Source organism: Tinamus guttatus, unplaced genomic scaffold (assembly GCF_059628265.1).
Source record: "Tinamus guttatus ecotype Peru unplaced genomic scaffold, ASM5962826v1 Tinamus_guttatus_pri_ptg000509l, whole genome shotgun sequence".
NCBI classification, from domain to species: Eukaryota; Metazoa; Chordata; class Aves; order Tinamiformes; family Tinamidae; genus Tinamus; species Tinamus guttatus.
In genome coordinates this window covers 451,653-475,751 of record NW_028289043.1, presented here as the reverse complement: position 1 = coordinate 475,751, position 24,099 = coordinate 451,653, and the positions used below count along the sequence as shown (strand labels likewise).

Sequence of the window (24,099 nt, the reverse complement as noted above, 5' to 3'; positions counted from 1 at the left end):
ACACAAAAGACTGTTAGCTGGCATGCTAATATGTAGGTTCCTCCTTCTTGTCAGTTATATTTTAGATTATTTCCACTATTGCCTAATTTACACCAACAAGGATTCTCTTTGCCTTGAGTGCTGGCCTTGGTTATGCACCTCTGAGACCAGATTTGCTGGTAATCTGGGTTGGAAGTTTCATACATTGCTGAAACGAGTGTCTCCATCCAAGCTGCTTTTCAATTAGATTTTGCACAAGATTTCATAGCCCTATATCAAGATAAAGTGTCAGTTGGAATCTAAACTTATTTTCCTCTTTTGCATGTTATTCTGCATAGGAACCTCAAATTGACAGTTCTTCAGATGCTGGCTATAAACCGGACCATGTCAAAGGGAATTTGGAGTTCTGCAATGTTTACTTCAATTATCCAGCTAGGCCAGATATTAAGGTATTATACATGGACGTGATACAGATTCCATTTAAAATAACTTGTTTTAGAGAAAGAGAACAGTTGCTATGATAAAAATCTAAAGCTAATGGAAACTTTTGTTTTTAAATAGAACCAACAACTTTATCCAGAACTGGTTAGATAACTTAGTCAAGAGCATCTTTTTAAATAAAATACAGCTGTACAAAATTTTCATGAGAATCTAAACGTTTGTAGGCCTTTATAAATCAAAAATATAATTAAAAAACCTAATTCTAATAATTGTTCCAGAACTCTCACAAAAGTGTGTCTTGATGCAACTAAGTGGGGATGAAAGACGTCAGAATGATTTCTGAGAGTGTATTTATTAAGACTATAATGAAAAAATATCTTCTTTTCCAGTGAAGGTAGTTCACTAACTTATAACTTAGTAGTTCACTAACTTATATTTTGTTTAGGTAGAGTATGAAGACAGAAGAGCAGGGCTTTCTTAGCCAACTTAGCCAGAGGGAGACTAAGAAAATATTCCATCTTGCCTGATTCTCAAGATACCAAGGGAACTCAGCTGATAATTATATCAACAGTCATTAGAACCAACATGAAGACTTATTTTTCTCATCTGCATAAGGTTTCTAAAATCTGCTTCAGATTATCTACTATTAGAAAAGGGTTTTGTTCTTCCACTTCTCTATCGACTAGCGTAGTCACCTCTTTAGCACTTCATCCTCATGAGAAAGGGTGAAGGATGCTTCACAGCAAATTTGAAATGAGAATGATGAGCAAACCAGAGCACACAAGGAAACATACAGTGTTAATGAGAACATCACTGCACAAGCCTGTTTCACCTTTACCCATCAGCAACAGTAACGTCTAAGAGGGTTGTACATAGCAGAAGACCTCATTCTGCATTCCTTACACCTTTTACAGATAGATATGATAATGGTCTAGTCAGTTTAGATGGTTGGCAATTTATCCCACCTGGTAACTGCAGGGACACTTCCCCAGCAAGGGCTGCAAAACCTGCATAAGACCCCAAGTGGATGCTTGTGTGCAATGTCTTTGCCAGGCATGGTATTGTCACAGCTGTATTTTAGCAGACTTTGAGCTACCACCTTGTGGCTTCTTCTCTAATATTAGACTGTAGTGCGATGAAGGAAAAATCTACCCGATCCCCTCAGATAATTCCATTCTAACTTTCATCCCTTCTAATCTTGCATGCTTATATGTAAAAAAATACTGTCAGAAGACAGTATTCCCACTTCATACCCAGACTTCAGGGTTTGACCCAAAGCTGACTGAAGTCAGCCAGATCTTTCCACCCACATCTTCAGGTTATGGATTTAATAATTTATTTTATATCTAGTGCTATTTTCCATATAAATATATAACTCTGTGTGTAATAAATATATTTCCAAATAAAAACATGGTTGACAAAGTTCTTCAATTGAGTTATAAGGTGATTCAAGGGCTTAAACTAGGTTAAATTAGATTGTTCTAGTTCATACCCGCTCATTTTCACATCACCTGAACTGTGGTCTCACAACTCAAAGTATTCTTGATAAAAATGGCAGCATTTCAGAAGTCTCTGAATATAAAAGACTTCTGAATACAGAAGTCTACTGATACAAAAGACTGCTTGCTTTACTCTTTGCCTTCACAATTCTTCACATAACACTTTTTTAACTAATTTGAACACTGTTGTATAGAGAATTGCTATTAAACTAATATTAATGTAAATATGAACAATAATTTTACTGTACTTTCTATGATCCATTCTAGAAAATGGTGGATGTACAGAAATACTGTACAGAAATTATAAAATTAAGAATATGGTTTTAATATTATGTTATTTTGTCATATCAACAAGTTCACAATATGGGTAACTGTGAAATGTATTGTGTGATGTATTGCTATTAGACCCCTTCTGGTGTAACTCATTGGAGTTTTCCTACAATTAAGCTCATATTTTTATACATCATGATTTTTCTAACATATTTCTTGAGGTACTGAAGGGCTTGAATCTCAAGGTTAACTGTGGCCAGACAGTAGCCCTGGTTGGCGGCAGTGGCTGTGGGAAAAGTACAACTGTTCAGCTCATCCAGAGATTTTATGACCCCAACGAAGGCACGGTAAGAGAGCTCAAGAGACATGACTGCTATGTTCAAACATACGCAGCAGGCTCGTTTGAAGCCTAGCTCTGGTCTCTTTGCCCTTGTTCAAACGAAACAAGAAAGTCTCCTGTAAAATGGCCTAGGCCGAGATGGTGTGAGCAAATGCTTGTCGTCTGCATCCCTTTGTTTAGGTTACGATCGATGGGCAGGATATTAGGACCCTCAACGTCCGATATCTGCGGGAGATTATTGGCGTGGTGAATCAGGAGCCCGTGCTGTTTGCTACTACTATTGCAGAAAACATTCGTTATGGCCGTGAGAACGTCACCATGGAAGAGATTGAAAAAGCTACCAAGGAAGCAAATGCCTACGACTTCATCATGAAGCTGCCCAATGTAAGCAAGCCGGCCGTCTTGGTGAAGAGGTTTCTCTGAATAAGGCTGCTCATGCCTCAGAGTTCCTTAGCAGGGCTCTCCCTAACACAGCAGACAGATAGAGGAAGCTCTTCTTGGGGCTGTGACCACAAAGAGCTTTCTCCTCACTATTGTGAGAATAAAGTTGGTGTCAACTCTTTAAGCCATGGTTGGGTGACCATATCTGAAGACCGAGAAATACTAGAATTTGGGGACCGCAAGGAATGAGGAAGGCACATTCAAACGAGTGTTTAGCGTTTTAGAATGAGGCAAAAGTTCTGCTGGTGCTACTAATGCAGATGTGGCCTTTCTTTGTGCTGCCTTTAATTGGTGAACGTATTGTGCTGCGGAGTGTCCTGAAAATGCGTGTTGTCCCTTGCAGAAGTTTGAAACCCTGGTTGGAGAGAGAGGGGCCCAGCTGAGCGGAGGCCAGAAGCAGAGAATAGCGATTGCCCGTGCTCTGGTTCGCAGCCCTAAAATCCTCCTGCTTGATGAGGCCACCTCAGCTTTGGATACTGAAAGTGAATCCATTGTGCAGGCAGCGCTGGACAAGGTCAGTGTTGCTCTGGAATGAAGAAAGTGAGCAGGAGCCTTTGGTTCCCTTTTTTTCCTAATGTTCATTTAAAGAGCTGCAAGAACTAGAGACCCCTAAAAGGTCTAAGGTAAATCTGTGTTTGGTAAATGTTCTCTGTTGATACAAAGACAAGGTACTCTAAATGTCTATGAAGAGAAGAATGCCTAAGAATAAGCATGAAATTCCTGTACTGAAGTTCACCAGCTCTATATCAGGTTAGGCAGACTGCCCTGTGGTGAAGTGTCTTGTAAGCGCCTGTGGAATTCAGTTAATGTTACAACAAGTAGGACAGAATTGCCCCAAACTTTCCAAAACAATCTTTAGCCTTTGCAGTATTGGGCAGCACAACACTGGCTAAGATATGAGTATTCCGAAGCAGCCTTGCATCTCGTTATGGGCCAAGTTCTTTCTAATACCAGGCAAAGTAATTCAAAATCAACTTGGCTGATTTTGCAGATGTATCTACTGCTACATTTTGGCTGCAGTCTAGACGTAGCTAGACACCTAGACAACTGAAACAATATTCTATCCTGTATTTCTTGTTGGCTGTGTTTAGCGAGTGCATGAAGTGTTTATAAAACAGCCCTGCCTATTCCGCAGGGTGAATCATATTCCTTGTCTTTTTTTTTTAAATCTCCTCCTATTTGTCTCTGTCTTTATGTGTCTGCATGATCCTCTGGGTGAATATGAATTACCAGCATTGCATAAATGTTTTTAGTAGTGATGACAGAGTTTATCTACGGACAATATCTTTAAAAAGCATTTTGCTTCTATGTGATTTTCTGCCTCAGGACATGCACCTTGCTTTAACCACTGTGTGGGGCTGTGTCTGAGAGAATCAGAGCACAGCAGCCACATTCGTTGCTTCAAAGATTGTTTAATCCCTAATTCTTTCTTGGGCAGTTAACTCTCATTAATTTCAGTGATAGTTAGGCTCTCTGTGCAGTAGTCCTAATTCCTGAGAATTCCCCGTACCTTGTGAAACTAGCTGAGTAGGCATGTTCACACATCTCTCTTCAAACCCTTTGCCTGTAAGGTGAATTCCCGAGCACAGGAGGCCAGAGAACTGCTGAGAGAGGCATTCGATGGGATCCCAACTTTACTGCTGCAGTACGAAATGTACACATCCAGTTTAAACAAGTTACCTAGCCTCTCACCTCTCCCACATATCTTTAAAACATGTGGTATGGTGAGATGATCTCCCTGTGAGCGTGTCTGGCAGAGCGTGCCAGCTGGGCTTGCTCAGACTAGACGAGCTCTGGGGCTGCTGATGTTAAGCAAGATGAAACACGGCCATAGCGCCCCGATATTCCTTTGTCCTGCTCTTGCCTTCTTGTTTTTCCCCTTGCAATGATGAGTACCCAGCTGTACAGAAAGTTTACATCAGATCTAGAGAACACTTTTCTCTACTGGCTTCATCAAAATTCTCAATTTCTTGTGGAGGAGGCTCAGACATAGTGAGGCTTTTAGACTACCAATAAACTATGGATTTTTTTCTTATGGAATAATTTGAATCAGTGTACTTTCAAGTTCTTAAAAACATGAAAAAATAATTAAGATGTTCACTTTAGCTGGCAATTCTCTCAGGAATATTTCACACACAACACTTTTCATTCTCATCATAGAACACATACTAAACAGTCAATCTACCAGTTCAAAGTATTAAGTGAAGATTTGAAAATGAATTGTATACAGCTTGGATTAACTTGTTGGATCACTATATACTAAAACCAATTTATTTAAAAGCATAATGTCAAGATGTGCCTATAAAAACTTTGTCATGTCAGAATAGATATGGGATTTCTTTTATTATTGGTGAGTAATTAAAAAGATATAATAATGACATGGTAAGTGAAGTATGATTTTAAGTACAATTTTAGATAAATTTATTTTCAGCTAAGTCACTGAGTAATTTAGAGTAAGTAAATTTACAGTGTAAATTATTAATTTTTAAGATTTGTGAGACATTCTTATGTAGAACTATCACTGACACTTAATGACAGACATTTTTTGTCTCAGTAAAATTGGATACATAAACCTGTAACACACTGAACAGGCACTTTTGGAAAAAAAACTTTTGATACCTATTTTAAGAAAGTAATAGTCTGACATGCAAAACCAGATTATCTTCATTTTTCTAAATCAAAAATGTTTTGCAGTATTTGATGCAAATTCTGTTTTTGCTTTTTCTTTCTCAGAATGAAAAATACTGGGTAATTAATTTCTCTACTGGCCATTTTGATGTTTACTGGAACATCATTTCCAATAAAATGGTTCGATTGAAATATTTTGTTCAGGGGAAAAATTACTTGTAGAGGGGAAATGCTGTAAGTACCTGAATATGCTAATGTGGAGCTGCTTTTGTGCTACTTCCAGGTCAGGAAAGGACGCACCACACTTGTTATTGCTCATCGTTTGTCAACAGTTCGAAATGCGGATCTTATAGCTGCATTCGAAAATGGTGTCATCACGGAGCAAGGAACACATAATGAATTAATAGAACAGAAAGGAGTTTATTACAAACTGGTTAATATGCAGGTAGCTAATGAACTTTTTTCATATTTTCTTTCTTCATATTGTGTGTTATGGGCTTGCCTGGATTTTTTTCAAATGTGTCTCTAGCTTCACAGTGTTTCTCAGTAGAGAAACCCTAGAGAAAAAAAACTTTCTATGAAGATTACTAATCTTCATAACAACAAAAAAGAAGCAAAAGTAAAATGTGTAAGTTTAATTTAAAGATGTGGAAAAGAGGGAAATCTGAGCATAAAAAAGAAAAGTTTAAATTAAAATATGGAATTAAAACCAAAGTACAGAAGATAAAAATGAAAACTAATAAAAATGAAATTCTGTAGCTGATTAATTCTCAGTTTCCTTTACCAAATCACAGAATCATAAAATAAGTCAAGTTGGAAGGGATCTCTGGAGTTCATCTAGGTCAGCAACCCACTCAGTGCAGGGATGGCTCTGCGGTCAGGGCATGTTGCTCAGGACTGTGTCCCATCAGGTTTGGAATATTTCCATGGATGGACTCCACACCCTCTCTGAGCAGCTTGCTCCACTGCCTCACCACCCGCATTGTGAAAATGCAGACTCTTTTACGCAAGTATTTATTTTAACCCACCAAATTGTCAGTGAGTCAGGCTCCTGAAGCTTTGTCACTTAGGCATGGCCTATTTTCAATATTTTCATTTTCTCTCCAGCTGTCTCCTGAACCCCTCATATAGTGTCTCCCAGGCCTTATCTTTGAAGCAGCTAGAAGTCTTGCTTCTGTTCCTCAAGTCTCCCTGTCCTCATGTTGACTGTCATGTTGCCCTGTTTTCTTTCATATTTCATACCATTACCTTTCATATCATTTTTGCATTTTAAGGGGATTTCTCCTGGGTTTACTCAAGCCGATTCTCCTGTATGTAGTCAGAACAATTTAACATGAAAAACAAACAAACAAACAAACAAACAAATAAAACCTTTATAACTACAACTTTTCTTCTAAGTGTGAGGTTTTTTGGCAAATTTTGTACCGAGTATAGAGAGGACTGCAGGAAAATTTAATGCTTGATTATTGCTTTGCAAAATTGTTCAGTTCTTATCCATCTTCCATTTACTTAACATATTTTTGTTTGGGTTTTTAGTTAGAATTTAAATTCATTTTAAAGTACAGGATGATATGGCTTTAAATGATTTTTAGCATCATGTTGTTTTTTCATTTCAGACATCAGGAATTGACAAGCAGTTAGAGGAAGAAGAAAATACACTAGGAATCTCAGAAATGGCACTGAAAGGATCAGTACTGGCTAGACAGAAAAGACAGTCGACTCGGAAAAGCATGAAGAGGTTCCGAATACAGAATGATGAACTTGATGTAGAAACTGTCCAGCTTGTGAGTGTCTCTGTATTTTTATCTGCATAGCTAATAGGATAAAAAAGAAAGATGATCCTCCTTAGAGTAACTTAATAATAAAAAATGCAAGGATAGTCTGTAGGTCTGGTTAAATGTCATAAAATGACAAGATGACACAAAAAAGGTCTTTCAAAACGTTTTTTCTTCCTGAAGCTAAAATGAATTTTGCTGTGATATTTGAAAAAGTTTAATTGAGTAATATTATGAAACAAAATTAGTGGATTATGGAAATAGTCTAAGTAGGCTAAATAAATCATTCAATTTTAGAGCAAAGCCAAATCTGGTTACCGCTATATAGCTAAAATAACACACTCTGAATAGAGAATAATTACTATTTTTTCTAGAAACTTTTCCTTTTCATCTGAAATGCATTTCTTTTGGCAAATAAATCACTGAAAATTATGCTGCAATTATTAATCTGATTGAAATTCTAAATATGCTAGAGGTCATATTCAGCAATGACTGAAGAGCAATTCATTCAGCATTTAATACAAATTTCCAACTTCCTCCACAACCCCGGCAAATGATAACTGGGATTTGTAACTAATCCTTTTTAAGAAAGGCTCAAAATGTTATTGGTGGAAGAAATGAGAGGTTATCTAACATTCATTGATTCTTTTCTTTCTCTTTTTTTATGATATTAATATTAGGTACTAGGCAATAGTCACAATATTTCTGAAAATAATGGACGGGATTTTTAAAGGTCTGATGGTTTGGGGTTTTCCCACATGGAAGAAGGGAGAAAGGAAGAAAATATACAGATTACATATGTCCTCTATTTTTTCAGTGAATAAATATAGTCATATTTATCATGATGGAATCCTTTTATTCTAGGATGATGATGTGCTTCCAGCTTCCTTTCTTAAAATCATGGAGTTGAATAAAACTGAATGGCCTTACTTTGTTCTTGGAACTTTATGTGCAATTATCAATGGGGCCTTACAACCTATATTTTCAGTCATAATATCAGACGTTATAGGGGTAAGTATAAAACAAAGAAGTGAAAACCTTCAATACAGGCTTTAATCTTTGTCACAGTTTCCCACTTACCTTGAGTTAGTTTATAATAAACTGGTATGTTTTTTCAATATCTGCTTTTAACTACACACACAAAAAAAACCACTGCATGCTGAACAGTGTCGTGCATTGCAAAGGTGAGGAATAGCTGAAGATCCTTGCAATGGAATTGCAGAATTTCTACTTGAAGGTGCACAGAGGAGTGATACAAAAGGCACATCTCTGTTTTCAAGCAAACCAGCTTATTGACCCCTGAACTGAGGAGAGGTTCTGCTCTGAGTTCCTCTAAGCCAGCTCACCTCCATCCCCTCTGTAACTGGCACCATCAGGATGAGCAGCACAGGTGTAGAAGATGCTCCTTGTGATGTCTTCCCCTCCTGTGCTCCACCGTAACCTTTCTGAGAGAAATGATGTGCATCAAGGCAAAGCAAAAGTCACTGAGCCTTGTTTTCTTATGTTTTTCTCAGGTTCACTACATAGCAAGAAAAAAAAAAAAGAGGAGAAAAGGAAAAAGTTACAGTAGCTGCACTTACTGGAAGATTTTTCACAGGCAGGCTAGCTATAGTCTATAAAATAAAAGATACTGAAATGACCTATCTTAAATTATTCTTCTACTTGTATGTGAGATGCTGCCTACTAAGAAACTGCTTGGGAAAAGAGCATTGTGGCAGTGTTACATATACTTCAGCTTTTAATGCAAACACCAACAACAAATATCCTTGAGGGGTGAGAAATATTCTGTGCAGTTGCAGTCTTTAGATGGCTGTTCCCAATCTGGTCCAATATGGAAAATAATCTCTTGAAGGGCAGAAGATACATATTGGAAAAAGAATTTTTAAAACTTACTTAAGAGGTGCCTCAGTCTTGTGCAGGTGTAAATTCCAATAATAATTCACTGATGTACGTTCATTTGTTTACATGCCATTCAGAGAGACCTAGACAGGATGGAAAGTTGGGCAGAGAGGAACCTCATGAGGTTCAACAAGAACAAGTGCAGGGTCCTGAACCTGAGGAGGAACAACCCCAGACACCAGTACAGATTAGGGGTTGACCTGCTGGAAAGCAGCTCCGCAGAGAGGGATTTGGGAGTCCTGGTTGACAACAATTTAACCATGAGTCAGCAGTGTGCCCTCGTGGCCAAGAAGGCCAACAGGATCCTGGCCTGCATCAGGAGGAGCGTTGCCAGCAGGTGGAGGGAGGTGATCCTGCCCCTCTACTCAGCCCTGGTGAGGCCGCATCTGGAGTATTCTGTGCAGTTCTGGGCTCCACAGTACGAGAAGGGCATTGAGCTTCCAGAGAGGGTGCAGCGTAGAGCCACGAAGATGATTAAGGGACTGGAGCATCTGTCTTATGAGGAAAGACTAAGCGAGTTGGGCCTGTTTAGTCTGGAGAAGAGAAAGCTGAGAGGAGACTTGATCAACATGTTCAAGTATCTGAGGGGTGATTGTAGGGAGCATGGGGCCAGGCTCTTCTTGGTGTTGGCTGGTGACAGGACGAGGGGTGACGGGTGTGAATTGAAACGCAGGAAGTTCCATCTCCACGTGAGGAAGAACTTCTTTACTGTGAAGGTGACAGAGCCCTGGAACAGGCTGCCCAGAGAGGCTGTGGAGTCTCCTTCTCGGGAGATCTTCCAAACCCACCTGGATAACGCCCTGTGCCCCGTGCTCTAGGTGTCCCTGCTGGAGCAGGGGATTGGACTAGATGATCCCTAGAGGTCCCTTCCAACCTCAACCGTTCTGTGATTCTGTGATTTTATCTTCCCAGAATACAAATGAAGTCTTCAGTCATAGAAACCTGTAAAATGAGCTCTGTAAACTTCAAAGAAAAAAAAAATGACCCAGCAAAAAAATGCACTTGTTATCACTTTAAATACATGTAATGCACATACCATGTCTGTGAAAGATAACAGGGGAAATTACTGCAATGTGAGTTAATAAAATTGACTTTCAGAATTTTCTCTTATAGATGTTTGTCGAAGAAGGAGAAATTGCTATCAGGAGGACAAATAACATGTATTCACTGCTGTTTTTAGGTTTTGGAATTATTTCTTTTTTCACTTTTTTTCTTCAGGTAAGTTTTTGTTACTGTAATTATTTATGGATTTTGAGATGTTCTATGTCAACTGTGTTAACTTCTCAGTGCCTTAGCACTACAGAAGGAAAGCAATACAGAAGGAAAAAGGTGGGTTCAAAGTGTAGTAAGAGGTTTCAGGCATGCACTGTGGTCCTAGCCCCCCAGCAAAGGAAAGTTTGGCTTTCAAGTCTACCTTAGATCACAGGCTATGGAAGAAAAGCCAAAAGAAAAGTAGACTCAGTACTAATAATATTATAATGATAATGATAATTATCATAATGATAATAATGATGATACTATAGTAACCTTGATAGCACAGGCTTTAGTGGCTCTTCTATCTTGAATAAATTGTTGCTTCCCCACCTACTCTGAGCTCCATGTGATAGTGCTGCCAGCATCTGACCCAGCTACACTGAAACTATCCCACATGCAGCTACAAGAGCTGCACTCAGTCCCTTGAGTTTCTAAATACCAAAAAATACCTGGACAAGACTACCTCATATGCTTAAGTTAAAATTAGTCACAGTTCCATATTGTGAAGGTTAAGTGCCATTCCGAATGAGCTCTTTTCGCTATGGTATTCCTCCTTCACTTTATACTACCTCAAATACTTTGGTGCATATTATCTAGAACAGACTCTAAATTCACAGTTACATTCAAGGGTTTGTGCAAGCAGGCATGTTTGCCAGTGCATGGAACTGTGTATATTGTGGGGAAACGGCCTTGTTCATACATACATCAATTCATTTTATATGTGAATTGATGTGTATCTTGTTTGCATGTGCAAATCTGTTTAGTCATTGCACAGCTACTTGTATCAGCCTTGCTCACCCTTCAGCACCACCTTCTATCTTCTTCCCTGATGTCATTAACACGATGCGGTGCCTTTTCTGAAATGCCCTGCAGCCCTTGCTCCCTTTTTAGGCAGAACCAGCTTCACACTTCTTATGATGCTCTTGGAAAAGAAACGTTTTGATAGCATAGCTGTGTCTGCCTGGAATACTCCTGTACGTATTTCTTCCCTCTCCCATTCTTGTGTAGTCTGATTTTGCATGGCCGTGGCCCAAGGGTGAGGAGACACCAGAAAATTTCCAGTACACATAAAGCTGCGTTGTAGTCAGTAAGGCTTCCCCTAGTAAATAACTAGTAGTGCTACAGGGTTTTGACTGTAAGCTCTTAAAGAGAGGGAAATCTCTGGTAGTTGTGCAGTGCCCGAAGCAAATACAGGGCCTGACCTGTGTACTGTGAAGTGACAACTTGGAGTTTGAGATCAGGTATGATAAAAAAATCCTTCAAATAAAGGAGTATTTGGTGAGTCTTGAAGTCTGTTGGTGAAACATGGTATGTTCTTTCTTCTTAAAAAGCAATGGCTCAGTTACAGCTAAAATATTTTTTACTCTGTGTAAACTCATTTTGCTTAATTTGCTTATATATTTTTAATATATACATGTAGTGACATAACTGTTTATCAGATAAAGACAAAACCTATAGTAAACCAATTAAATTGTGTGGATTTTTTTTCCTCAAACAGGGTTTCACATTTGATAAAGCTGGAGAAATTCTTACAATGAGGCTTCGCTCCATGGCATTTAGAGCAATTCTTAGGCAGGTAAAGGTGTTACACATATTTAGCTTTCTAGAACCTTAGAAATGTTTGTATGTATAGATACCATAAATTATCTTAGCAGAACTTGCACTTCCTAGGTTAGCACTTCTACACCTAGCACTTGTAGACTCAGATGTTTTTTACTCTCTTAGCACTCTTACCAGTTGCTTTTCCTAATGAGTATTTTTTTAACTTACCAAGTGCTTTAAGGAGATGTTAATATTCAGTTTCTCATAATTATTCTGCAGCATAAATCCAAACTTTCCTTGGATTTATATTAAATTTTATTCCCAAGTAAAATGTGTTCAAGTACCAGACACTAGCCTGTAGGACCTGGGAATGTTTTGCCTATTATTAGCACCAATGCAGGTGGTATATGCCCCATCCTGTGAAATGCCAAAGCAGCCCTCTGGCTGTATGGACTCTACCACCACAACAAAACTGTTCATTTTTCTATATTTTTTTCTTAATGTATTACATAAATGCCCCCCTCCCCCCTCAACAGAAACAACAAAAAATCCAAGCAATTAGTAAAAATAAACTAAGCTGATAAGTAAAAGTATCTTCTAAAGTTACATTTAATATATTTAATAATGTGATGGTGTTTGTGTTAATGCAAAAAGGTCATATGGATGTTTAACACAATTTGGTTTGAATTTTGTGTTCCCATATTTTTATTGCATCTATAACTCTTTTGAATTATGGTTACTTCTAAAGAAGTAAATCACTTCTTTTGTAATTTACTTGTAACTCAAAGTGATTATGCAAACTACAGTTTTTAAGATCATCATAACTATATTCCATGTTGTAGGAAATCAGCTGGTTTGATGATCCTAAAAATAGCACTGGAGCATTAGTTACAAGACTTGCTAATGATGCCTCACAAGTGAAAGGAGTAAGTAACACGCATTGGCAATTTGCATATATGTTTTAGATAGGATGTAGACTGGATTTGATAGGTAGACACCCTGCAAATGCTGTCCACTGGAAACTATTGTTATGGATTAAAAAGTGATGGATGTGCTTGATACCACACAAAAGTTTAGTATGATAATAGGACGTAAAACATATATGTTGTAGTACAGCTTTTAGTCTACGCTAGCTTACTAGGGTTCAGTACTGTACTAGTATAAATGAGTCATTCAGGGAACCTGACTTGGTAAAGCCAGCCTGCTTAGATGACTAGATAGCCTTGCGTTTCTGTGCTAAATATTCCAGCTCAACAAAATACTTAAACATATGCCTCAAAATGAGGATTATTCTCATTGCATCACTGCGTCCATTCATGTGCTAAATGTAAAGTAGTCAGAGAGAAAAAATGGTCATCTCAGACTCCAAATTTGATAAGTTCATATTTCAAGAGATCTGGCACATTTGAAAACACAGTTCTGAGTATAAAAATATGAGATTTCTAAAATCCCATATTTTCAGGAGCAAAGTGCTTTATGTCTGAGTGAACAGATGGAAACAGCAGGGCACATACTTGAGAGAATGATCTGTACAGTAGAACGGTTTTTTCAAAGATAGAATTAAGCTTTCAATTCTGAATGATACATTTACTAAATTGAGAATTTTCATAAATCCTCTGGAGAATAAATTCCTCTTCTCTGGTGGCAAGTAATTTCTATCTAGTTTTCATATTTTCACTCTACTAAAAATTTACCATTTATAATTTTTTTTCCAGGCTACGGGTTCAAGATTGGCATTAGTTGCCCAAAATGTAGCTAACCTTGGAACTGGAATAGTTTTGTCTTTGATCTATGGCTGGCAGCTGACTCTCCTGCTTTTAGCTGTTGGGCCAATTATTGCAGTAACTGGAATGATCCAAATGAAGATGCTTGCTGGACATGCAAAAAAAGATAAGAGGGAACTGGAAATTGCTGGAAAGGTGGGTTCAGTGACATTTTATCTATTTTGATTTCTACTTATTGCAGCTTAATAGGGACACTGGCAGTGGGTCAAGAAATCAAGAACTTCTAAAAGAAATCGAACTCTTCGTTTTTGTATTGTTCTGATCAAATGGTGACATATTAGATATGAAGCTGAAAATTGGAAGCATGTATTATTAATTTACGTACTAGCATCCAGAGTGTACTAAGCATTTTTAAAAGTCATGGATGCTCATGCCAGTTCCAAGCCTGTGTGTTCCTTCTTCTTACCCAACACTTTGCCTTTTATCCTTTCCTTTATTTTTGCCTAGGCTTGTTTCCTGTTTTCAAGAGCCCTCTGTCTTCTACCTGTCATATACTTCTCATTCTCTCCTCTCCCTGTTGTCTGCAGACTCAGTAGAGAAGGCTCAAGATATAGAGGAGCAGCAACATGGATGCCTGGGGATCCCGCCGGGCAGTATAGGTGGCCATGCATTGTACCTGCAATCCCTTGTGTTTATTTTCATTCCTTCCTCTCTGATGCGAAGTGAAGCAAGAGTCTGGGAACCTGTTTCAAAGGACACTGAGTGTGGGGGCTGTTTCCTCATCGCTCAAGGCCGCTGTCTTAGAGCAGACTGCACTTTATGAGGACTCTCTTTTGACACATGTCGATCAACAGTCATGCAGGGAAGATGTTTTTACCTAAGGATTCCAGGCACAGCAAATCTCAGGCACAACTTCTCTTCCCATGGCTTGTATTAGGAAAGTTTCTCAGAGGCATTTCTGTCTCCCTGTGCTTTAGAAGATATTCATGTGTCTTCTCACAGCCTTTTTTGCACTAAAATTAAAAAAGAAAAGAGAGAGAAAATCATCTTGTTTTTGCCTGTCACTACACCTTAGTATAAATTTTTATATGACATTGTAATCACAATGTACTATAAGATTCCTTGTAAGGTCAAACCATCAGAGAGCTGTAGAATATTGTCCCTTGACATGTGTAAATGAGCCATGAAAATGTGAAAATGGGGCAAATAGTCGAGGGAATGCAGGGAAATTAACAGATCTTTTATTTATAGCAAATTCCACAACAACTTTGAGTCAACAAGGGGATTTAAATGTAAGAAACCAGGTCTCACAACACTCCTTTGGAATAAGTACACAGAATAGGCATTGCAATCGTTAATTAATTAGCTATATATTCCTATTCTCTAACATGTCTCTTCTTCACAATGTGATTATATCCACAGCTAATAAAGCAGCCAGTTAATTGCTTTGTACCTTAAGTATTATCAAAAGAATTATTCCAAAAGGATCTTTTAGAAGAATCTTGATTTCAGGGCTATATAAATATATATTTGAATTAAACCTATGTCACAAATTGCCATGAAGAAATGGCTCTTTCATACAGTGGAGTTGGAAATAAACTGCAGACATAATATAGCAGCAGCAGAATTATTCATTTACTTAAATAGTGGAGCCGGCTCCATTTGTACAGAAAAGAGCCCACTGTGCAGTGGGACTAGTGCTATCGAGGGCTTCTACACAGGTGATGGGATTCCATCATATAAATATCTTAAATATTGGTGGCAACACACGAGGAAGAATTGATCATGAGTCCTAGGTTATAGGTGACTTCCAAGACAATGGAAATTAATGGAGGTTTTTTTTTTTTTTTTTTTTTTGGCGAAACAAATTTTGAACTACGTTTTGAGCTAGAACAGAGTGCTCCATAAATATACTTACAAAATCACTTTCTAGAGTGGCTCTACATTTTGAATTTGGTTTGCCAGATTCTAGACAAAGACTAAATCAGTTGTTGCTATTAAAAGAATTGTTTACAATATTAGCTAACTATAAGTAAATCCCTTTATTGTTTGGGCTCTGCATGGGATTTCAGGAGCATTAAGAGAATTAAGCCACGAACTTCCACTTGTTTACAATCAAGATTTGCTGCCTAGAGTCATATTGGAAAACTGACTGTACTATCTACTGTAGGAAAAGATTCCCCAAGTTATAAAATTATTAGGACATAGATTCCAAGTTGCCATCTAGGCCAGAAAAGTGATTCTCAACATCTTTAGGAGTGGCTGGTAGTTTTAAGTTTCTCCATGAGGAGTTTGAAGGACTCTTGATTTTCAGAAAATGTTGAAAATCCATCATGGGAAAAATAAGTCCTTTAAGGGTAAGCTCAAAATCACTAGTTGCTCTTGAAAATGCGTGCGTATGTTTGCAATGTGGTCATAAATACCTTTGCAGGTTATGTAGGCTTTTTCATCCAGCCTGACTGGGTGTCAGTAGCAAAGCAAACTGGATGGCATAATCTTTATGACAGGCTATACAAGTCCCCTGGAACAGTCACTGCTAGCCTCTGCTAAAATGAATGCTGTCTCAACTGTACTGCTATAATCCACGATAATTGGATTATATTTAACAGCAGCATATCTACGCATATTGCAACTGCTCTTTCAACAGTATTGTCAACATATTCTATCATTTCTGTCAAAATTTTCTAAGTTCTGCTTATCAGGTTGTGTTTAAAAGTTGCCACAGATCTTGCTTTTCTATTAATGAATGTCATCTTTTTGATGCAGATTGCTTCTGAAGCCATAGAAAATATTCGAACTGTTGTTACTTTGACTCAAGAAAGAAAATTTGAGTTTATGTATGGACAAAATTTGCAGGCACCATACAGGTAATAAAATGCATCTTTTTAAAAAAAGGCTATTAAAATCTTTGTTTTAAAGGATTATAAATTTACACCAACAGGCTGAAAGAAAATTTATCTTTTATTAGCGTAGCACAAAATCTCCTATTTCAAACTCAGTTTTAACATAGAAGTGTAAACTATCCCTTTAAGCAAAACAGCTAATGTTTTTTGATTAAATTACATTCTTCTTTCAGTGCTTCCATGATGCTGGTATTAGCTGCTGCAATTCTGGCAGTGGAAGCCTTTGTTAATTCTTATAATCAGGATCCGTTTTTCCTTCCGAGGCAATATACTGTTTAACAAACCAAAAGACATTTTTTTTATATATATATAAACATATATATGTTTACGAGTCATAATAAAATAAATGGCATTTTCCCAGGCAAGGCACTGAAGTGTAGGCCCTCATAGCAATTCAGTATTTGTTCACTCTCCTATTGTATCAAAGCAGTATTACAGGTGACATATAGCTGATTGCAAGACTTGCTTTGGCTCACTGTAAAATAAAGAACAAAGATTTCTTCTGTTGAAGAAATTTCTGCTCTGCAGATACTTTGAAGTTCTTAATGATTCTACTTGTGTGCCAGTTGGTTGAAACTTTACTTGAGCTTGCAACGGCAATATAAATTTTAAAACAATTATTTCAGTGAGTGTATGAAGACAGTATAAATTGAACGTGCCTAATGAATTTAGAATTAGAGCAGTTTCTTCATCTCATCAGCTTCCCAAATGTCCTGTCAGCTTTTGCTGAAAGGAAAACAACATATACAAGAACGATAACGTCTAAAATGTTCTAAAATACTGAGGAGTTGTAAATTCCTTTGAAATTATAGGATATTCTTCACATCCTTGACTGCTACAACTGAAAGTTAAGTAAGATTGTGATCATATTTCTTTCTGTGTTACAGAAATTCTGTAAAGAAGGCACATATCTTTGGATTTACTTTTGCCTTTACACAAGCTATAATGTATTTTACTTATGCTGGATGTTTTCGGTTTGGTGCCTACCTAGTGAGGAATGGGCATATGCATTTTAAAGATGTGCTTTTGTAAGTATCCCTTTGTTAGTTTGATTTTGGCAACATGGGAGAATATTCTTGATTTTGCTAGAGATATCATGGAGTATTACTCATGGATATCATGAGTAGTTCTCTCATGGAGTAGAGAACTAAAAAAGTGACTAAATGCCACTTCTTTCTGCCATACTTCACCCTTCCATTCTTTTTCCTTCCTTACATTATTACAAATTCAAAATAGCTGATACTGACTGTGTTTAGGTACATATATACAAATCTTAAGCAGAGTGCCTGTGGTGCGAAGGAAAGCAAAACGAAGACAGTCAAAGCCATATTGTTAATTGTTTTCATGGCCAGCAGTCTCTTTAACAGAATCACATGGGTTAGCTGTGGCAAGTGTAGTTGGACAAGATTAAAATGTAAGTGGAGCAAGTAATGAGTGAAACTAAAGTGAAGAAATTACGAACCCTGTGCTGAGAGAGGTGGAGAACAGGAGAAAGTTGCAGCAAGCTCTGGAAAAACCTCTCCAAATGTTTACAGAGAATTGTTGCCATTGTTCCCATCAGTTGGCACCTTTGCAACATTTGCTTTCTTCCCTCCCTACCTCCTACCTCCTTTGCTTGTCTCATTGCAACTGAAATCCCATGTTCTGGTTTCCCATGCGCATCCCAGTCTTGGTTTTAGGACTTGCCACACTTGTTCCTGACAAAAACGCTGCTGAAGCTGTAGCTTCTTCTTACTCTGATTGCATCAGCCTCTCCTGGAATTTCCACATTGGCTCTCCTTCCCTTGGGCATTCAAGTGGATCCCTTCTCCTATTTTTCCTCTCTTTTCTTACTGCCCTTAGCTCATCTCAGACTTCATCTCTACCCCTTTGATTCCCCTGTCTTATCTCCAACTTTGCCTTTGGTTACTGAAGTCAAGGATTGCATTTCTGTGACACCAGTGGTGTACCTGGAAGCCTTGGCCATTCAAAAGAAAACCTTGAATTATGCGTTTTTCCGTAGACCTCAGACAACTCCACAGGTAATGGCATCAGTTTTATAGATGAAGAAAGTAAGTTGCCAGGAGCTACATCTCTTAGCTCTTCTCATACATTAAGGGTAGAAATAGGAATGAACATATCCATGTCCAATAAACCAAGTGGGCAAAGAACAGGGGCTTAGAGTGTTACTCTCCCCCTCACTCTCACCCTAACGTTTTACATTTGTTCACTCAGTAAGGAAGAAAGTCACAGACTTTGCAATAGGCACTTTTTATCCTACCTCAGCCTTTAATCATTAAAGTTATTTATTCTAAACCCCAAATCTACATACAAAAGCTGTCAGTACTCATACTTTATCATCAATATATTTTTCTCCTTTATATTTTCACAGAGTTTTTTCCGCTATTGTGTTTGGTGCAATGGCACTAGGCCAGAGCACTTCTTTCACTCCAGACTATGCCAAAGCCAGAATGTCGGCAGCCCGCTTGTTTGTGCTCTTTGAAAGAACACCCTCCATAGACAGCTACAGCGAGCAAGGAGAAAAGCCTGTAAGTGAGCATGGTGTTACATACAGCATAGCACACTTTCCTAATTTATTTCAAGGCTGTTTCTGCTCTTTTTTTGCCCTTCCACCCACATCATAGCTGCTCAAAGAAGCACTATGTGAGCCCATTCATATTTGAGTCATCAAACCAAAGTGGGGTCTGCTGTTGCTCCGTGTCTCCTCCTGTCACCCACTAGGTCCCACCTGTCTCTTAGCAAACATCTTTAAGAGCCAGATAAAATAGGATTAATGCAGCAGAGTTTTGTACTCCTTTCCTGCATGCACGTGTCTTTTACATATTTCAAGGCCTGAATTTTTTGAAGATTTAACTTGTGCGTGAATTGTCAATAATAAATTGTCATGTGCATGAGCAACCAGCAAAATATATAAGCATATCAACACACGTAGCCTTTCATACAACAAATAGGGCAGAACTTTGTTCCAGACAACCATCACATTACATATAACTTATGTTTGTATATAGGAAAGGAAATTAACTATCAATCAATCTTATGGAGGCTCATAAATTTGACATATTATGTTGACTGTTGATCTGCCTGTTTTTATATTTTTGTTTTATACACTGAGTCCTCTGAAGTATATATCGTTACGTAGACATATGCATATTACATATATCTGTTTTCTATCAAATCAATTAGAAAAAAAAATCATAAAGCAGATGGATTGATTTGTGTGCAGATCAAAAATAGAAGATTATTTTCCATAACCCTAAGGAGGAAAATGAAAGAAATCAGCAACAAACATGTAAAGAATCAGAATCAGGTCCCGATGAGGCAAACAGAAATCAGATACCCAGAACTACTTTCACTTTTGAAAATGTGATTTTATTTAACAGATGGTGTAAAATAAAGTTGTCAGAATTTGTGTCTGCAGAATAGAATTCTAATTAAAATATGTTTGAAGAATATTCAGGATAGAGTTTGTGTTTTCACAATAGCTTTTTACTGCATATTGATTTCTGAAATTAAAGAAAAAAAGAATCAGATCCTTTGGTAAAATCCCACTGATCTCTTTTACAAATGGTATATGCTATATGTTATCCTAAAAAAAAAAAAAAAAACCTAATTCTACCATTTCTATTAGAAAATATTTGGTGGAAACATAACATTCAAAGATGTGGCATTTAACTACCCAACCCGACCGGAAGTCAAAGTGCTCCAAGGTTTGAATATTAAAGTAGAAAAAGGACAAACCCTGGCTCTTGTTGGCAGCAGTGGCTGTGGAAAGAGCACTGTTATTCAGCTGCTTGAGAGATTTTATGATCCACTCAGCGGAGAAATGGTAAGTTGTTCCACATAAAAGTTTTACCCACAGTTATATGATACACGTGCAATCTACTTTATTAATACAGTTGTTTTCCTTTTTTTCTTCTAAGTAATTTCATTAAGTGTTTGTTTATATAAGTACTTGCTTTTTTGTCAATGTTTGTGAGAATCAAGGGTAGGAACACAAGTGTTATAAAGTATTATGATTAAATATATTATTTTTGACTTTTTAGCTCCTAGATGGTCAAAATGCAAAGACACTGAATATCCAGTGGCTGAGATCACAAATCGGTATCGTCTCTCAAGAACCAGTCCTATTTGACTGCTCTATTGCTGAAAATATTGCCTATGGTGATAACAGCCGGGAGGTGCCACAGGAGGAAATTGTTAATGCAGCAAAAGAAGCCAATATTCATTCCTTCATTGAATCACTACCAAAGGTAATTAGGCTCTCACTGCCAACTTGAAGCTGAAAAAAAGAAAAAAAAAAAAAGCCACCAACAACATAATGCCAACTCATGGTTTTCTAAGTAGATGGGTAGCAAAAGTGTTTAATTTTTTTCCCCCAACTTACTGAATTTTTTTTAATTATTATTACTTTTTTCCTAGAAGACAAGGGCAAGTGGAAAACTAGGAGGTCATAGTGACTGTAGGTGCTTACTCATTTCCACGGCTGCACAAATCTGAGTGAGAAGGGCTCTCTTTGTAGAGCCAGTATCTGCAAAAAATAACCTAGTGGTGCTCAGAGAAGGCAGTTGGGAAATGCTTCATGGAAGAGCAACAGACATGCAGAAAATCCTCAAAAGAAACAGGTCATTTCTTTCGGTTAGGGGAGAATGTGCCGATGGCCTCATTCACATGCCTTGACAGAGCTCTCAGCTCTGTCCTCACTCCCTTTTTCTCTACACTGCAATCACTCACACACATAAGGTCACACATGCAGTGCCGCTTGCAGAACAGGCAGAAGTGCTTGTGCTTGTTGCCCCTTCCTCCTCTCACTGGCCCTGTTAGAACTATCATATTAGACCCATGAATTGAATCACCAACACAGGGGTTGTTTTTTGCCATAAACTAAATAGCACCTCAGAATGAAAAACAGCTTCATGCTTTAAACAACAGTTGGGAAAAAAATAGGATAGGGGATTAAAAAAAAAAAAGTTATCTGTTCTGTACTGTTCCTGTTGAACTCGCACGTGAAGGCAGGCACAAGATCTTCCTAACTGCTTTGAACTGACTGGCTGAAGCTATCAGCCACTTGCCAGCTTACTCTGGTGGAAAATATGGGCTGAGATAAATACTTTTGAGATTTGATAAATTCTCATAGTATAGGAGACTGTGTGACAGGTGGTTTTTAACCTGCAAAGTCTTCTCTCTTTGATGAAAGAGGTACATTTGGTTACATAGCAGGTAATTAGGAAGTGTAACAAGGAACACGGAGTATGTTTCTCCAGCACATTTTATGGTAGCTTTAAGATGTGTTCCAAGACAGATGTGATTTTGAATGTGACTGTTTAGAATTTATCATAAATCACTCATGGTGCTTCTCACTGGGCTGAGTGTCCTTCTCACAGTGACTTGGGGAGGGAAGAGCCAAAGCCTCTGCCTGGGCTGTTGGAAGCTAAGCCAAGGCCGCTTGGGTTCATTCCCAACAGCATCGCAGCCTGGTCCTGCCAGCTGGCTTCTCTGTGCCTTGGGCTCTCACCTGAAAACAAATATCAGCTCTTCTTCTCAATGTGAGAGGTTGCTCTGCACATCAATACACTGGACATTTTGATTTTCAGCTCAGATACTACCCTACGTGGTAACCCAATTGCATGTACCATCAGTACGAAGGGGGTCCTTCTGAAGGACAGTGCCATAGAGCATCTTTCTGCTGGAAGTGAAGCTGCAATGTCCTGTTCAATGTGATAAGGTCCAAGTCCTGGTTTTTATTATATTCTACTTATCTGTTTACTTATACACCTTTCTGTATGCAGAAATATAATACCCGTGTGGGAGACAAGGGAATGCAGCTCTCTGGTGGTCAGAAACAGCGTATTGCCATTGCCCGAGCTCTTGTTCGGCGGCCCCGAATTCTGCTCTTGGATGAAGCTACTTCCGCACTGGATACAGAAAGTGAAAAGGTATCTGGGCTTTGCAATTGGCAACTGGGATTTACAGCTTGGCTGCTCATGCTGTAGCTCATGCACTCACCCGTGTTAAAACCCACATTAAAAAAAAAACACAACCGCCCATCCTAAACACAATCCAGTATTATCAACTTCCTATATAATTTTCCTGCAGTTTGGCATCTTTGTTATGGGCCTTTAAATCCCAGAAATTCAAGTGACTTTAAGAATTTCTAACCTTCAGAGCTTAACAAACAAAAAAAATCTGCAACATATGAGGGTGGCCCAGTATACCACTCAGTGCTCAAAAAATGGAAGACAAAATTATCCAGCATATAGTCTGATTTTATCATGATTTGACAGTGGAGCAATTTAGGGGATTAAGTCATAATTATTTAATGAGTAGAACTGGAATTTGGAGTACAATTGCTAGGGCATTTTCCACATTGCCGAAAGTGAGCAAGAACAGCTTGTGAAAGGAGCCAGCCCAATTTGTTCAGAACAGCTTCTACCAGTGACTAAGAGCTGCTGTAGGAGTAAGGAGAGCTCAGGCTGTGATAAAGCCTGTTTGGCATCAGTGCAGGCTTAAGTGAAAATAAGAATGCAGCCACCCAGAACTGCATTCTGCCCACCCCAAAGATGTACAAGCAGGGAACCAAGCTGTCACCAGCGATGACAGGTTTTCACCGTAGGCTAAACTTAAGATCCGGATACTCCGAAGTTTTTCAGTTACTACTGCTGAGGCCCTAGAAACTTCATTGCCATATTACATGTCACATGGAAGGTGACAGATTCTGGGCAGCTCTTTTGCTTTGTATCAACTTTTGGGTTGTTCACTGGCCAGGTTGTCCAGGAGGCCCTGGATAGAGCCCGGGAAGGTCGCACCTGCATCGTGATCGCTCACCGCCTGTCCACCATCCAGAACGCCGACAAGATCGCCGTGGTCCAGAACGGCAAGATTGTAGAACAAGGGACTCATCAACAACTCTTAGCTGAGAAAGGCATCTACTATTTTCTGGTCAATGTTCAATCGGGGACATACAGTGTATGATTAACAGGCACTGCCTGTTGCTGAAATGCAGCTGTACACTTGGCTCAATCCTTTGAATGAGACACTATTAAGGATGTTTCAGTATTTCTGGTTTTGGTAAAATTCTGTAAATAGTTTCCTTAGATCTTGTAACTAATAAAGGAAATGCACCTCAGTTATTTAAGAACTTCGCCCTCATTTTGAATATTCTTTCACCAGCAGAAATATTTGCTGTTGCTCAAGTTAAAAATGCACATCCTGGCCTGTTACACAGGGAAGCGCCAAGCTTCGAGGAAGGGAATGAAATGGGAGGCTCTGTCCTTGTGACTGCAGAAGAGTGTGTTACAGAATTCTGAAGGGCAAGGAGACTGGTTCCATGAGCATGCAGGTGTTAGTGTGAAACAATCCCCAGCTATCCCCAAACTCCTGTTTAAGAAGAGAGAAAGCAGTGAGGTA

At 38.4% G+C, this 24,099-nt stretch overlaps 1 protein-coding gene across 1 annotated transcript in view; it reads left to right on the top strand.

Annotated features, from left to right (window-relative positions):
• The window catches only part of LOC104577100 (phosphatidylcholine translocator ABCB4), a 40,915-nt gene extending 17,092 nt beyond the window's left edge, over positions 1-23,823 (top strand). Inside the window, exons 11-28 of the mRNA XM_088533560.1 lie at positions 318-428; positions 2,411-2,536; positions 2,710-2,913; positions 3,314-3,484; positions 5,882-6,043; positions 7,215-7,382; positions 8,238-8,384; positions 10,386-10,490; positions 12,025-12,102; positions 12,911-12,994; positions 13,784-13,987; positions 16,559-16,659; positions 17,583-17,723; positions 19,067-19,223; positions 20,324-20,521; positions 20,739-20,945; positions 22,482-22,628; positions 23,458-23,823. Coding sequence (XP_088389686.1) covers positions 318-428; positions 2,411-2,536; positions 2,710-2,913; positions 3,314-3,484; positions 5,882-6,043; positions 7,215-7,382; positions 8,238-8,384; positions 10,386-10,490; positions 12,025-12,102; positions 12,911-12,994; positions 13,784-13,987; positions 16,559-16,659; positions 17,583-17,723; positions 19,067-19,223; positions 20,324-20,521; positions 20,739-20,945; positions 22,482-22,628; positions 23,458-23,664 — 2,718 coding nt within the window. The 3' untranslated portion in view covers positions 23,665-23,823. The remainder of the gene's footprint in view (positions 1-317; positions 429-2,410; positions 2,537-2,709; positions 2,914-3,313; positions 3,485-5,881; positions 6,044-7,214; positions 7,383-8,237; positions 8,385-10,385; positions 10,491-12,024; positions 12,103-12,910; positions 12,995-13,783; positions 13,988-16,558; positions 16,660-17,582; positions 17,724-19,066; positions 19,224-20,323; positions 20,522-20,738; positions 20,946-22,481; positions 22,629-23,457) is intronic.
• The last annotated feature ends 276 nt before the right edge of the window (positions 23,824-24,099 follow it).